General features: G+C 37.7%; 1 protein-coding gene across 4 annotated transcripts in view; it reads left to right on the top strand.

Annotated features, from left to right (window-relative positions):
- The window catches only part of LOC136854258 (uncharacterized), a 233,017-nt gene extending 218,454 nt beyond the window's left edge, over window positions 1-14,563 (top strand). For all 4 annotated transcript variants that reach the window (XM_067130608.1, XM_067130605.1, XM_067130607.1 and 1 more), the window contains one exon: window positions 12,402-14,563. In XM_067130608.1, the coding sequence (XP_066986709.1) occupies window positions 12,413-13,639 (1,227 nt within the window). In that variant the 5' untranslated portion in view covers window positions 12,402-12,412 and the 3' untranslated portion in view covers window positions 13,640-14,563. The remainder of the gene's footprint in view (window positions 1-12,401) is intronic.
- The last annotated feature ends 1,070 nt before the right edge of the window (window positions 14,564-15,633 follow it).

Below are 15,633 nucleotides of genomic sequence, written 5' to 3'. Positions count from 1 at the left end.
ATCACCGAAGGGTTAATAACAGGTGATAAATGTTTTGGTACGTAAGTGACTCGAACACACGACAGTACCCCCCAGCGACTTCCAGTCGACGTTCAAGACTATTCGGCTATCACTTATAATTCCCTTTCAGTGATATTCCCGAAGTAGCGCTTAATATTTGTATATAAAATGTCATGGTGATGTGATAATATATGTATATATATATATATATATATATATATATATATATATATATATATATATATATATATATATATATATATATATATATATATATATATATATATATAGTGTGGATGTGGGCTCGAATCCTGCTACTGGACAGTGGAATCACTTCATGTTCTTGCATTTGGATGTAAGGCTTTGTGGTCACAAGCGTATCCAGTAAGTGTGAAAAATTCGAGAAGTTAAGAGGGCGTCAGGGTTATCACAATTACACACACTCACACAAACACATATACATACATAAATATATATATATATATATATATATATATATATATATATATATATATATATATATATATATATATGTATTATATGTATGTATGTAGGTATATATAAAATGTGTGTGTAGTTATTTGTCGAATGCTATCCCATCCCCAATCATTCTTGCTTTAATCAGAATATATTTTCATTTTCTCTAACCCTGTTTTCTGTATTGGCTTACCTATCATTCGTCCAGTATTGAGGGGCTATCTGTGTTCGGTATTACCTTCCTGTCACTTAGGTTTTGTAGGTCTGATTAATTATCAGCTCCTCCATTTGTGACAACTGGATCATCTCAGGCGTCGCATTTAGTTAGCTGTACGTCGGGCTGATGACCATACAACCAATTTTTCAAATCCCAGGCTGTCTGCCATGACCTTCTACAGGCTTGGATCTAAATCCCCTTTCTGAGGCGTGCAGCTCAAGCACACATTCCTCTCTTTCACCTCTTTTCTTGTTTAGTTGTTTGTTATTTAGGTATAATTTTAACATTTTTGGCTATAGTGCTGTCTTAAATAGGGCTGGGACTATTGTTCCCTTTTCACGATGAATTTACTTTTTGTGGATAAGTAGGAGCGAATAACAATAGTAATAAAAAATAATGATAATGCTTCCCAGTTCCTTTGTTTATCTTATGTGTGTTGTCATTTTTTTCGGTTAAGTACTTCTTTTTATACTTCCTCCTCTGTTGTTAATTGATTGATTGATTGAGAGAGAGAGAGAGAGAGAGAGAGAGAGAGAGGAACGTTTATTGATGTGGGACCTCTCTGCCGTGATCACATCCCACAGCAGTCTACTTCTTTCTCTCTTTTCCTTTCCTGCCGTTCTTTTCATTTCTTCCGTCCCTTTCTCCTTCCCCTCTCCCTTTTGTCTCTCTGTTCTTTTCTACGCAACCCCCTTTCTTTTCATTTTCCCTTTTTTTCAAGTTCTCCAAATTTCACCCTCTCTCTCTCTCTCTCTCTCTCTCTCTCTCTCTCTCTCTCTCTCTCTCTCTCTCTCTCTCTCTCTCTCTCTCGTTTTTTTTCATATTAAGATTCCTTGTCTCTTTCTATGCTTCACTTTTCTTACTTCATGTCAGGTTCCTGTCAAGTGGTATATGATTGCAGAGAAAGCTCGTCAGCAAATCCAGTATTTTGTACAGTAACGATTACTATTAATGTTATGTGTAAGAGAATAAGATGCATAAGAAGGCGCCTCAGTATCTTGTTACATTGCTGTGGAAGAAAACGCGGATAAACCGTTGAGAGTGCGTAAGTTGGCATTTTCGTCACATCGCGGCCGCTTCCCTTTGTGGTGGTTTTTTCGCCTCAGGGGGTGGCGACATGGCAGCCACTCTGTCGTTTGCCAAGAGTTGCCTTTCGTTTGATTCATTTGCATTTATTGACCCTTTCTTCATCGGCGGTGTTGCAGCATTTACCACGAGAAAAGTCGTGCATGTGCAGTTAAATTTCGTACTCTGATTTTCATGCAGTCGGAAACTTGTTGAACTTTCGCGTCAGATAAAGCGGGAGACGATGAGTTCCGGTGTGTTTCTATTGTTGCATAATTCCTTTTGTGTCTCCGATGTACTGGACAACCTATCTGAGGGGGGTTTCAGATGGTTATTTCAATGTTCAGCATTTGCAGACGCCTAAGAGTACTCTTCGTATTATTGTTGATGTTGTTAGTTAATTGTTTTTAGATTCTATTTCGTGAAAATTTGAGCATAAAAGAATTAACGAATGAGTCAATCTGTATTTCATCCTTGAAGAAATTATTTTATGTTGCATATAAAAATTGCAATACAACCTGAGCAAGAATCTTTTTCGGGCTTCTTCAGGAGCAAGATCCCCTGCTGGCATAAGACCAGTTCAGTGCAAAGCAAGAGTACAAGAATCCTTAAGCACGCAGCTCCCCATTGCCAAGACGCTTATGTCGGATGGCTCTCTTCGGCTTTTTTTAACAATACCTCGTGTACAGGCTGTCCACTTTGCTCGCTCTTCTCTCTTCCTGGAGAAAACAAAGAGAGGGGAGAGAAGTCTGCCTCAGGAAAAGAATCGAATAGTAGTCATCAAGAAAAACGGAAGGGAAGTGGCGTCCTAAAGCTAGCCATTGAAAGAACAAATGTACCCTATAGTTCTCCGCAGAGTATGTACACACGCACACACATACATACATACATACATATATATATATATATATATATATATATATATATATATATATATATATATATATATATATATATATATATATATATATATATATATATATATATATATATATATATATATATATATATATATATATATATATATATATATAGACTGTGTATGTGTGTGTGTAATTGTCATAACCGCAATGCCCTCTTAACTCCTCGAAGTCTTCACACTTGTTGGATACGTTTGCCACTACGAAGCCTGAGATCGATATGTAAGAATATGAAGAAATTCTGACGTCCGTAGCAGGGCTCGAACTAGCTTCCACCGTATCAGAACGAGGTAACGATCCCTCGTTCTGATACTCCGGATTCGGGTTCGAATCCTGCTACGGACACCAGAATTTCTTCATATTCCTGCACCTGGATCTCAGGCTTTGTTGTGACAAGCGAATTCAAAAAGTGCAAGGAAATCGAGAAGTTAAGAGGGCATTGTGGTTATTACAGTTTTATATATCAGAGAGAAGGAGCCGTTGCTCTTGAGCACACAAGGTGAAGCGAAGGGAAGGACAGGCAGCATAGCATCTTGCACATAAAACAGAGTATTGGCCGACGTTTCGCGACGTACTTTCCACTGTTATAGTTTAACTTTACATTTAAAAACATTCATATAAAATATGTTGAAAAAACTAAAACACAGAAAATCAATAAAAGATAAAAGATAAATAGGAAAACAGATTCAAGATAACACTACACACAAGAACCCACCCGAGAGGTGGAAGTGAGGAGACTGGAAGAAAACATTTTCAAAGACAAAGACATCATGTCTGTAAAACATCAAATTAGGCTACAAACAATTGCGTAGATGACAACTGGGTATTTAGAATTGGAACTGTCTTCTTTACTAGAAGAGATTCTAAAAAGTTCAGGTCAGTTTTACTATTAACTCTTCAAACAACTTTGAAGTCTTTACATTCTATGTAGGTTTGACATATTTTGGAGTGATTTCTTTTGTTGGAATGTCCAGGGTTGGACAGCCTACTACCTGTTCTAAAACTAATCCTCTGTGTGCTTCAGTGCGAACCCTCAGCAGCCTCCTCATGCATCCAACATAGCACATAGGTCCCACGGTCACATCCTGGCCACGTATACTTGTATATACAGCATTCGAAGACAGAAGGGGCGGAGACGGTCCTTAAAGTGAAACATTGACCCGATTGTTAGTGGGTTTTTTTGGAGAACGTTCTGTTTTATATATTTCAGAACGTTCTCCCCGCTACTGACCTTAAACTAGTTCCAAAAAACCCACTAACGATCGGGTCAATGTTTCACTTTAAGGACCGTCTCCTCCCCATTTATCTTCGAATGTTGTTAAACTATTATTGTTTCAGCCTTGAAAATGCGACTGGAAAGTACATCGCGAGATGTCGGCCAATAAACTCTTTTATGGACAAGATGCCTGTTCCTTCGCTTCACCTTGTCATACACACACACACACACACACACACACACACACACACACACACATATATATATATATATATATATATATATATATATATATATATATATATATATATATATACACTAGGGTGTGTATATATATATGCACACACTAGTGTATATATACATGTATATATGTATGTATGTATCATATTTAATATATAGACCCATAAAGACAAATATTTGTCATTCATGAATCATCATGGAAGATGAACGATGTTTATATGTTGGCTGACAGTGAATGAATACACCTGTGCTTCTTATAAATTTCCCGCCCATACAAATATTCCTTGTTACTAAAAGGGAAAGAGAGCGGTCGCTCTTGGACTGATCTCTCTCTCTCTCTCTCTCTCTCTCTCTCTCTCTCTCTCTCTCTCTCTCTCATTGGTTTTCAGTGTTCTTTTATTATTTTTACATGTTTAACAGCATGAGTACTTCTTTGGCCTTGTGTTACAAGTGGTAACACGGACGGCTCACAACGCAGCAAATTGCTTTCTATCCCGAACGCACGAGGAGAGAATGATATGGGCGCATTTCCAAATGGTCCTAGCGGTTGAATTATGTACCTGGTCGTTAGTCAGGGCGCGTTAAAACTGTTCATAAGATATTCTCTCTCTCTCTCTCTCTCTCTCTCTCTCTCTCTCTCTCTCTCTCTCTCTCTCTCAAATATTTTTAGAAATTCTGATTATGTAAGGCTTAATTAATATATTGTGTTATGGTATGGTTACGTAATTACATGTGTACATACACACACACACTTAGATATGTGTATATATGTAGCACATGTATATATATATATATACATATGTATATATATATATATATATATATATATATATATATATATATATATATATATATATATATATATATATATATATATATATATATATATATATATATATATATATATATATATATATATATATATGTGTGTGTTTATATGTAAATATATATACATGTGTTGCATTTCCGCAAATCCGTTGAGTCACGCTTTTTTTATCTGTTTAGTAGTTCTAAATTGTGAACAACCCAGATTCCACGAAAAGGATGCATAGTTCAAGGTTATGAACGCATATTTTATTCTCATTTATTAATGGCTGCGCTATACTACCTTTGTCCAGGCATAAGCAGACAGTATCGCTGAAAAGAGATGCTTATGGTAACATCCATCCTTGGGGATTCGAACCGTCGTCACCGATGTAGTAGGTCGACGTTTGCTTCATTCAGTTATAGAGGGAACACAGAAAGTAACAAGATATGCAACTGTCTGCTGACTCACGGTATCACAGCGGGTGCCCCTGCATTTTGAACTGTGATTTCACGCCCTCACCACCCCACCAGAAATTGTAGTCTGGTGCCCCATCTGTAATGTCCCCTGCAGTTGAATGGCCTAAACGTCGCCCTGATGCATCAGTGACCGACGGTTCGAATCCCTAAGGAAGTTATGGTCAGTACCTTTCTACCTTCTCTGCGGTACCAAATCGTGCTGTTCGTGCGCGTATTTTGAAATCGTTGTTTTGATACAGTGAATGTGTGTGTGTGTATTCATTAAAAATTTTGTCTTTCACCCAAACTCATACACAGTGTCTTTGCCACCGCTGGATTCTCCTATGAGGTAATTAACTTGAACATGGGAATCACTGGATTTGCATCTCGAATTCCCTTTTAGAATGTTGAACGTTTTGCTATCCTGTGTATTTCCTGTATCGTTTATCCTGCCTCATTTAAAATACAGGTTTGTCATCCCTTAAGAATGGAAGTCCAGCAAAGGATGCTTTCTGGATCTTGGTTCGAGCACCTATGTCCGTCTCATTCTCTTCGCAGTAAAAAAGAGGATAACTGAATTGCAAAACATTGACAGAATAAGAGAGTTCAGATTTTAAAAATCTACATAAGAATATGTAAAACAGAAATTCTGGAGAAATGGTTTTACCCTATGATTCTGTTTAAGGATAATGTAAGGCTTAATACTGTAGAACTTTGTTATGTAGGCTATATCGGAATGTCAGTCTTACGAACATCATATTCTCCACTAGAAGAGAGTCGGATTTCTTTCATATTTTTGCCACAAAAGTGCATTCTTTCGTTACTTCTGCTCAATACATTCAGCTTTGGGATACTGCTTTTCTACGTGCCCGTTCATTCAAGGCGAATTCAATTTACTCTCTCTCTGTCTCTCTCTCTCTCAGTGTGTGTGTAAAGAGAACGATACTAGGGTTTCTCCTTGGAGGGGGGATGAAATAAAATGACAGAAATAGAGATTAAGATGTTCAGTAAAAAAGCTCAAAAGATCTCAAGCAAGTATAGTAAAACGGTAAACTTCATCAGGTCAGCTGTTGCCGTCATCCGATTTTTGTTGCAACTACGGCAACCTGGACTATCCTTGCATTGCTGTTTAAGAATGTCATGCATATCAGTAAGGAATTTCAAAAGAAGGTTGGAAAATCCTGAGTATTGTGACAGAGAGAAAACCTTGAACTGTTTGTGCCATAATATGGTACAGGGTTTGTACTTCGTATTCTTGTTCTGTGTTCACGTTAAGCAAATTAGTTCCTAATTGGCTAAGTCATTATGCAGAGACGCTCGACAAAACTGTGCTTATCCTAATCAACGGGATGACCCTGTTTGGATTTGAGCCTTGTACTGGTATTTGCAGTGATTAGTGCCTATATATTGAAATCTGGTTTTATATGTATATATGTGTGTGTTGAGACTTTAGTATTTGTCAAGAGAAATACCAGTACAAGGAGCAACTCGAAACAAGGCCATTCCGTTAATTAGGATAAGAACAAATTCCCTAATGACTTGCATTACACCTACATAAAATTAACTTTTAAGAAACTAGTGCATAACTCCAACATACACTCCAGTCATCAAGTATAAATACTCGAAATGTAATACTGTCACAATTGTATATGCGGGTAAATTTTTGATAGATTATCTATTTAAGTTTTAATCATATTCTTCAAGTATCGTTGTTTAAACAGCGTTCTTACCAATACTGTGTATTCAGTGAGAAGACAATGATATTCCAAGCAAGTGTGCCTAATCAAAAATTCTGCCTGATGAAAACGCCGGAACTGTCTGTTTTGGGGAACATTGTCACAGAAAAGGAGTAATTAACAAACAAAAATTTGTATCTATTACAACAGTTTCACTTTCTAAAAATGAAGCCTTATGTTTTGAATGATTTTCCCTACTATTGAGTGATCATTCTTTTGATTATATGTTTCTTTATGTCTCAAAATATGTGCGTATGTCATTCACCTTCCACTATATCGCTCTAATTGGGCCAATTTTCGTACCCAATGAATCTGACCACCACCTCCGCAGAATGTGAATGCCACGATGAGTGTTTTTTTTCCTGATTTGCGTTCTGCAATGAACTGCAGTACGGAAGTTACTATTAAAAGCTCACCGGGGTTTCATGGGGTTTTGTCTCTATGGTAACCATTTGAAAGTTGACGACGATAACCCATCAACCCCCTTGGGGGTTCACAGTGCCGTCAGTGCACCTCATACAGTGCAATGTAGGCATTACTCAAGGTTCTTTGCAGCGTCCCTTTGGCCCCTAGCTGCAACTGCTTTCATTCCTTTTACTGTACCTCCGTTCATATTCTCTATCTTCCATCTTACTACCTCTCTTAACAATTGATTCATAGTGCAACTGCGAAGTTTTCCTCCTGTTACACCTTTCAAACCTTTTACTGTCAGTTTCCGGTGGTTGGTGCAGAATAAGCTGGCTTTGTACCAGCTGGGGCTCCGCCCAAAGATTGGTGAGGTTTGGAAGGAGGAAAGAGGCTTCATTTGACCTATGGACGCTATCCAAGTGACAGAAACGTAGTTTATAGCAAAGAGGATAAAACTTCCCAGGCAGTCCAGCCCACCTTTAGAAGTAAACCAGTTTAGATCTAAACCAGTTACCCAACTAATAAATGTAGTGTACTCTGAACCGGAACCCCAGAGCCCAGCGAAGTCGTTCTGCTCAGTTGAGCAGCGTCAAGGATAATGTGGCATCTTCGTTTACCGAATAAGGCGCAACTTGGAATATCACGTTCTCTTCATATATCATGTTTTCATAGAGAGAGAGAGAGAGAGAGAGAGAGAGAGAGAGAGAAAGAGAGAGAGAGAGAGAAAGGTAACTTGGGAAAATGCAGGTACAGTTTCCCTGGGTGTTATGATAGGCTACGCTCCCATTCGAGTCAACAAACGAGCAGATAAGTTAATCAAAGCGAATATAATAATTCACCGTTAGTTGTCTTTTCGCTCTTTTTAACACATTTCCAAGAATATATGAAGACCTGTATGACTTTCAATACTTAATGTAATTATTAAAGATTCTTAAAAAAGGAGTATGTCGATTAAGATTAACTATATGTTATTCGTGCATGAATGTTCTGTCACGTGTGAGACCTGCTCTGGGGTGAAAAATTGATCAAATCTGTCCCCATTTTACATTTTCTGTTCGTCTAGTTTTCATGCTTTTGAGAAGCTGTCGGTGATTATTTGAGATGTGATTTTCATTTGTAGGAACGAGGCCGTCTCGCCAGCCCCCTGGGAGTTGGGGTTTTAACTTGGTTGTCTGGTTATGCTGTTTAACAAGATCTTCATCAGGGTGATGAAAATAACACTATATTCGTCTCATTTAGATTTACAATTTTCAAGATTAGTCTAAGAATGAGCTCTATATGTAAAATATGGCTCTCTAATTATGATAATCTTATACGGTATAAATTCTTACAAACTATTCAGGAAGATTTTTCGTGAAACCCGGTAGGAGAGACAAGGGTTGTAGTGTGCCCCCATGTAATGGACGAGGCCCAGGTTAACGAGCAGCCAGTTTCCAGACCTGTTAAGTCTGAAGGTTAACCTCGTTTGTTATGAAACAGTTATGTGAGAAGTTTGAAAGCAAGGGAAGAATTGTGTGAGGTATATGTGGACCTACGAAAACGTTTGCTATGGTGTCGATGTAGGCAGTGTAAGAAATGTTGAGGATGCTTACTGGGAAGCGTAAAGTAAGAGTACTACTTATCTAATAAGAAGTTTCCCGGATGGTATACTACAAACACTTTAGCTTGAGATCGATATAAACTTCTTTTTTTTTAACCTATTGAATATAATTATTTTGATCTGTAACATTGCTTCATTTACTGAGGAAACCTGATTGGATTTTGCTCCTAGAGAGTCAGAGTAAAATTCTCCAGCATATTTACAGGACAAAGTAACCATTATAATCGAGAGCTTGCGATTATATTGGTTGCTAAGTAAAGTATGTGGTCACAACTGCTGATAAATATTTCAATGATCTGCTCATTTAAAAGCAATTCAGGGGCGGTGAGAAACACCGCCCAGTTCACTCACATTCTCCGTCTAAGTGCATAAGAGAAAGTAAATGTCTCCCAGAAATAAGGGAGTAAACGACTGGGTCAGAAGCTCTGAAAGCGTTCAACAGTCAAGCGGAAACACTCTCTGCTATTAACAAATATAACGAAGCCTTCTGCAAAATGCAACTCCAGAAGCCATTTCACTGTTCGTTTTGTGTTATTTTAAAGGTCATGTCAAGAAGCCATGCAAAGATGCTGGTCCAGTGATTGACTTAAGACATATCTGATGTCTCTGAATTCTTATTGCTGTCAGCAAGAGAAAATTACAGATAACCATCATGGTCAACGCAGGAAAGCTTCGGTTTCTGGAACACATCTAAATGCCTCTTACAACAGAATTCAAACTTCGACTAAATATCCTCCGCAGTGACGGTACCTTTTAATATCCGGCTGTTAATCTTTTGCTCCATATCTGTGATATCAGTGTCATCAAAACCAACAGAAACGTGAAAATTTGAACTTATCAGGAGATACATTAGAAAATTCTGGTTACAGTGACTACCCTGCGAATTTATGATATAATATCTTTCAGTCAGATATTGACCGTAAGAGGATATGGAAATGTGTACATCGTAGAATTGCTTTTTATTGCTTGCTGACCTGCAAGACTGTCCCGTCGCAGACGAAGCAGATGAACTCCCGGGAGCCCTTTAGGTTGAGTAGCTGGAAATGCGCACCTTTACAGCTGTCTAAAACGTGGAATTGCATATATGACTTCTTTTTATAATTAACCGAATGAATAGTCAAATGGGCACAGTAAATTCGTTTTTAGTTTTCTGTAAAAGAAAACTATTGTGCCGGCTTTGTCTGTCCGTCCGCCCTCAGATCTCAAAAACTACTGAGGCTAGAGGGCTGGAGTGGAATTTGGTATGTTGCTCATCCACCCTCCAGTCATCAAACATACCAAATTGCAGCCCTCTAGCATCAATAGTTTTTTATTTTATTTAAGGTTACAGTATTTTATTTAAGGTTAAAGTTAGCCATAATCTTGCATCTGACAACGATATAGGACAGGCCACCACCGGGCCGTGGTTAAAGATTGATGGGTCGTGGCTCATACAGCATTATACCGAGACCACCGAAAGATAGATCTAGTTTCGGTGGCCTTGATTATACGCTGTACAGAAAACTCGATTGCATTCTTTACTTGTTTAATGTATGTTACGGGACAGAGACAACTGAGGTTTGGACATTTAAAAAATGACCATTAATAGAGATGCAGTTCAACTGTCACTTACTAATCTTCCATTTATGAGTCATAAGCCATGATTCATGTCCACTGACTTCTGTATTTGATTCATCGGTCTTAGTGATGTGAATGCATTTATCACTTATCCGTTCAGTCAAGGCATTCCTAAACCTTTTCAAGAAATTCATCCCAGAAATTTTATTTTCATTGATGAATAAACAAGCCCTTTTACAATGCCAAAAAGATGATGTGAAAGGTCTCAGAATCTTTCAAAGAAAAAAGCTATCACGCTATAGACAAAACAGTTGGCTCAATTGAAATAGCAAATGGTACACCACTTGTTTACTCACATTTTTAACGGGTAAATTCACCACAGAGTCTTGCATTGCCTTTTCCGTCCAGTCGCTGTCCTCAGTGACTGTATTCAGCTCTTTATTTAGCTTCCAAGCAGGCTGTTCGTCGTCCGAAGATATTGAACGACAGAAGGCTGCCTTTATATATATATATATATATATATATATATATATATATATATATATATATATATATATATATATATATATATATATATATATATATATATATATAATGGTAGTACATTCATGGCTCTCCATGTCCTACTTTCTGCAGAGTAACAATAGTGACTTCGGAAAAGGTCTTGCAGAAAATGGTTGCGTACAAAGCAAGGATGTTTCACTTTCCTTGTTGCCTATACTCTGTTTATGTCTTATATCACGTTGATATTTCCGTGATAGAAATTATACATAATAAGGGCAGCGTATACTTAGGCTATTTTGTACCCCATCCTTGCTTCATACGTATCTATTACCTCTGCGACCTTGTTTCGTGTATATTCCTCAAAAATCTTCCTTTCGTCGATTTTTTTTTATCATTGTTATTTTTATTAAATCCTACAATGGGAATCAGTATTTCCTGTCCCACTTATACCCTTTTTATGTTATTTCGGGAAAACCAAATATTTTTGGGGGAGGATGGATTTTCCCGAATTCGTTTTAATTAAAAGACTTAATTCGATTGGCTCTTTTTTATGGCTCTTTTAAAAAAAATCGTATATTTTTTCTTTTATCGGCCCTTTTTAATTAAATGACAAAGGATTTATTTGGGGAATTTTTGTATGAAATCAAATATAAAATGCAATTTTTTTCCTTGCTAAAATCACGTTGAAATAATTACTGGTCCCATAATGACTGAGCATGCTATTGATTTATTTTCAAATGAAACATATTTTTGTTGCCAGGAAGATGAAATGTTTCTTTTTTTTCCTTTAATTAACTAAAAAGGGTAATTTGTTTATGAAAATTCTTTTTCGATGTATTCTATAAAATGTTTATAATTACTCTTTTGTGTTGATGAATATTAGTTCAACGTTTGTAATTGTGTGTATGTATATGTATGTACTGTATATATATATATATATATATATATATATATATATATATATATATATATATATATATATATATATATATATATATATATATATATATATATATATATATATATATAATCTATGCATATGAATTTAAATATACTTATTTTTATTTCAGTATGTGTATATGTATATAATAGATGATATCTGTGTATAGTAATTTATGTATATTTTGTATGTATCGTAAATTTGAACATGTGACACTGAAACTGATGTGGACCTTAACATTTGTTCTCCGTGTTGCAGGTGCTGCCAATATGCTGACCTGTCCCAACTGCCATCACGTGTTGGCAGCTCGTTCCTGTTGCGGCGTCTCCCCTCCAACGGCCCAGCAACTGTGTCCTCCTCCAACTCATGCTCCTTCTGTACAACACCACCACCATCTCCAGCAACCTCACCTCCATCACCTTCAACAACACCTCCACCACCCGGTGTCGCCGGTGGCCCCTCCGAGTGCCTCCTCCTCCTCCTCCTCTTCTCCCAACTCCGCCAACCTTTCATATGGGGAAGGAGGAGGAGGAGGCAGCTCCACCACCTGCACCAACAGCAGCAGCAGCAATACCTTGGGACCACAACTCATGGGCTCCTCCTTGGGGCCCTCCCCCCTCAACGTCAGCGCGCCCAATCCTCTCCAGCCTTTGTCGACGCCCCACATCAGTGGACATATGTTTCATTTCCCGACGGCGACACACGCACCCGCCGTGGCTGCCTGCCACGGGACTTGCCACATGACGTGTCACGCAGCAGCAGTGCACTCTCCCTGCATGGGCAGCTGTCACATGCCCTGTGCAGCGACCACCAACCCGTGGAAATGGCCAGATAGTGCTTGCCCCGTTGCCAGCCAGGCGTTGACCGCGCGCATGCACACGTCTGGCGGTGGCATCGTGGACGACGGATTCAGTGCCAAGGCGATGATGCCCCCTGACATCGCCAAGAGACTCAATGGTCTGAGAGACTGGACTGTCTGGGATGACGAGAGGGTGCTGGGGAACATGCGAAGGGCCTTAGCTGAGAGTGGCTGGTACTGGGAGAGGCTCTCGTGGCGACAGGCGGAGACCCTCCTGCAGAGTACGAGTTTGGGGACTTTCATTGTGCGCGAATCGGCCGATACGCGGTACTTGTATTCCCTCAGTGTGCAGACAGAAAGAGGACCTACTAGTGTTCGAATTCATTACACGACTGGCAAGTTCAGACTGGACTGCGAGTCCCACATGACTTCCAGCATCCCCGAGTTTTCGAGTATCATAAACCTCATCGAGTATTACATCCGGATGAACCGGAAGCTGCAGAGACACGTGTGGGTGGACACCCAGGGCAAGATGTACTCTCCCCTCACCATAAGGCAGCCCCTCCTTAGGTCAGTGCCAACGCTCAAACATCTCAGTCGGCTCGCCATTAACTTGTCCCTGCCGAGGTCGTGCAGCGCCACGCGTCTGCCTGCGGCGTTGTCGCAGTACATCGATGAGTACCCGTACTGGTGCTAGTGGTGGATTGTAACATCCCTTCTCTCCATCTCTTCCCTTGTGATTCCTCACGGAAATATTTACGTTAAGACCATGAACAAAACGTACGTCATAGAATTCCGAAAATCGTTGTGCTTGTATAAAAAGTGTCAAAAAACAATTTTTTTTTATTTGATGCTTTTGTTCCGGTTTTATATCAGTAGACTTTAAAATCAAACTTTTTTTTAAACAGCAAGATTTTGTAAACCAACTGTCATGTGTATAATTGTAATAAAGTAGGCTCTAATTATGTAGCTAGTTTTAGAAGATTGCAAGAAGAAATAATATTTACTATTTTTATTTCTGTCATAATTTTACAGTTCAATTAATTGTCACTGGGTTTTACCAGTTGATTTGTAACTCGTGGAAAAAATTGCGATAAGATCACTGCTAAGCTGGCCAACTTGAATCAAGAATATAATTTTTTCCCAGACTCACTCAGTTTGTATTTTTCTTGTTTTATTTATACCCATTTTTATAATCCTAATGTATGTTTGAAAGTAATGAATACGTATTCTGTGTCAAGTAACCTACTACTGTTTCTTATCAGTTGTTGGAAGATTAAAGTTAATGAATGTAGTGATTTTTACAAGTAGCGTCTGTTTGTGATATATTCATGTACCAAAAATAACATCACCTACGTAGCTCATTTTGAACAGTGGCCAGACTCTGGGTTAACTTAAGATTAAATATAAATCCATTTCACAGATGTCTCATAGAGCATCTAATCTGTTGTTTCAGGTAGTATAGATTTTTTCAATTTATAGTTAAACTTGTTTTCAGTTTTTTTTTTTTTTTTTGTACTTAGTTATTTCAAACCCTTTGTGTTCACAGGTTTATCAGAAAATTGTTAAGTTTTGTAGACATGTTTTTAAATTAGACTTTTTGTAAATGTGTTTCGAAATATGAAAGACTGATTTTTTATTCTATATATCATCAGAGTTAATCTGAAATCGCGTATCGTCAGTTTATCTGGTAAATAATATGAAACTGGTTAAACATATTGATAGTTAATTTAGGGCTAAGAATGCCTGTCTTCACCAATATCTGAATGAACAGCTGAACAGTGTACAATGTATGAATGAAAGGGATCTGCTGCTGTTCGCCTCCTAAATTCGCAAGTAAGCCCTCGCTTCCCCAGTGACCCCCTACCCCCTTCCCCCTTGAGGAATTTATTTCAAACAGAAACGAACGTAGGGACAGAAAGTAATCAGTATTCTCTCGCGCAATGAGAGTGATTTAATGAGTTTCGCTGTACTCTTGGCCCCCAAAAATTTTGAATTGAAATACACTGCCAAATAATGTTCTTTAAAAAATGAAACGTAATTTTTTGTCTTATTTATAGCTCCGCCGTTCTCCTTAACCACACTGCTGTTATAACATTCATCTGGCCAGTTTAGTCAAACAATGAAAAATTGAAGTTCACTTCCAACACATAGGCAGCTATGGGTAACATTTACAACAGCATTCTAAGTTTTTTTTTTTTTTTTTTATAATTTCAGTTCTTTGTCAAAGAGAAATTTCAAATATCTTTGGCTGATTGTAACCCTTATTTTGTCATTACAGAAAGACCTGACATGCTTTTATGTCATCCATTAGTACCGTTGTGTTGTTGTAAATGGTATTTTATGCGGCAACATTCTCAGACAGATCTCTGAGAAGAAAGTTATTGTAGCCTTTCTATATATATATATATATATATATATATATATATATATATATATATATATATATATATATATATATATGTCTGTGTGTACATGTATGTATGTATATAATATGCACACAGTAAAATAGTGTCAATGATCACTTTTATTAACTTATTCAGACATATTCGTATTCACTTGTAGGTACTCCAGGGTTTACCTCAATACAAAGAATAAAAATCTGACTGTTACTCTTTTTTTTATATTTAATACTACTAGTAAAGACTGCGTTTATATATATATATATATATATATATATATATATATATA

The sequence above is a fragment of the Macrobrachium rosenbergii genome, chromosome 3 (genome assembly GCF_040412425.1).
Source record: "Macrobrachium rosenbergii isolate ZJJX-2024 chromosome 3, ASM4041242v1, whole genome shotgun sequence".
In the NCBI taxonomy this organism is placed as follows: Eukaryota; Metazoa; Arthropoda; class Malacostraca; order Decapoda; family Palaemonidae; genus Macrobrachium; species Macrobrachium rosenbergii.
The sequence above is the reverse complement of the archived record's forward strand: the minus strand, read 5'-3'. Positions and strand labels throughout refer to the sequence as shown.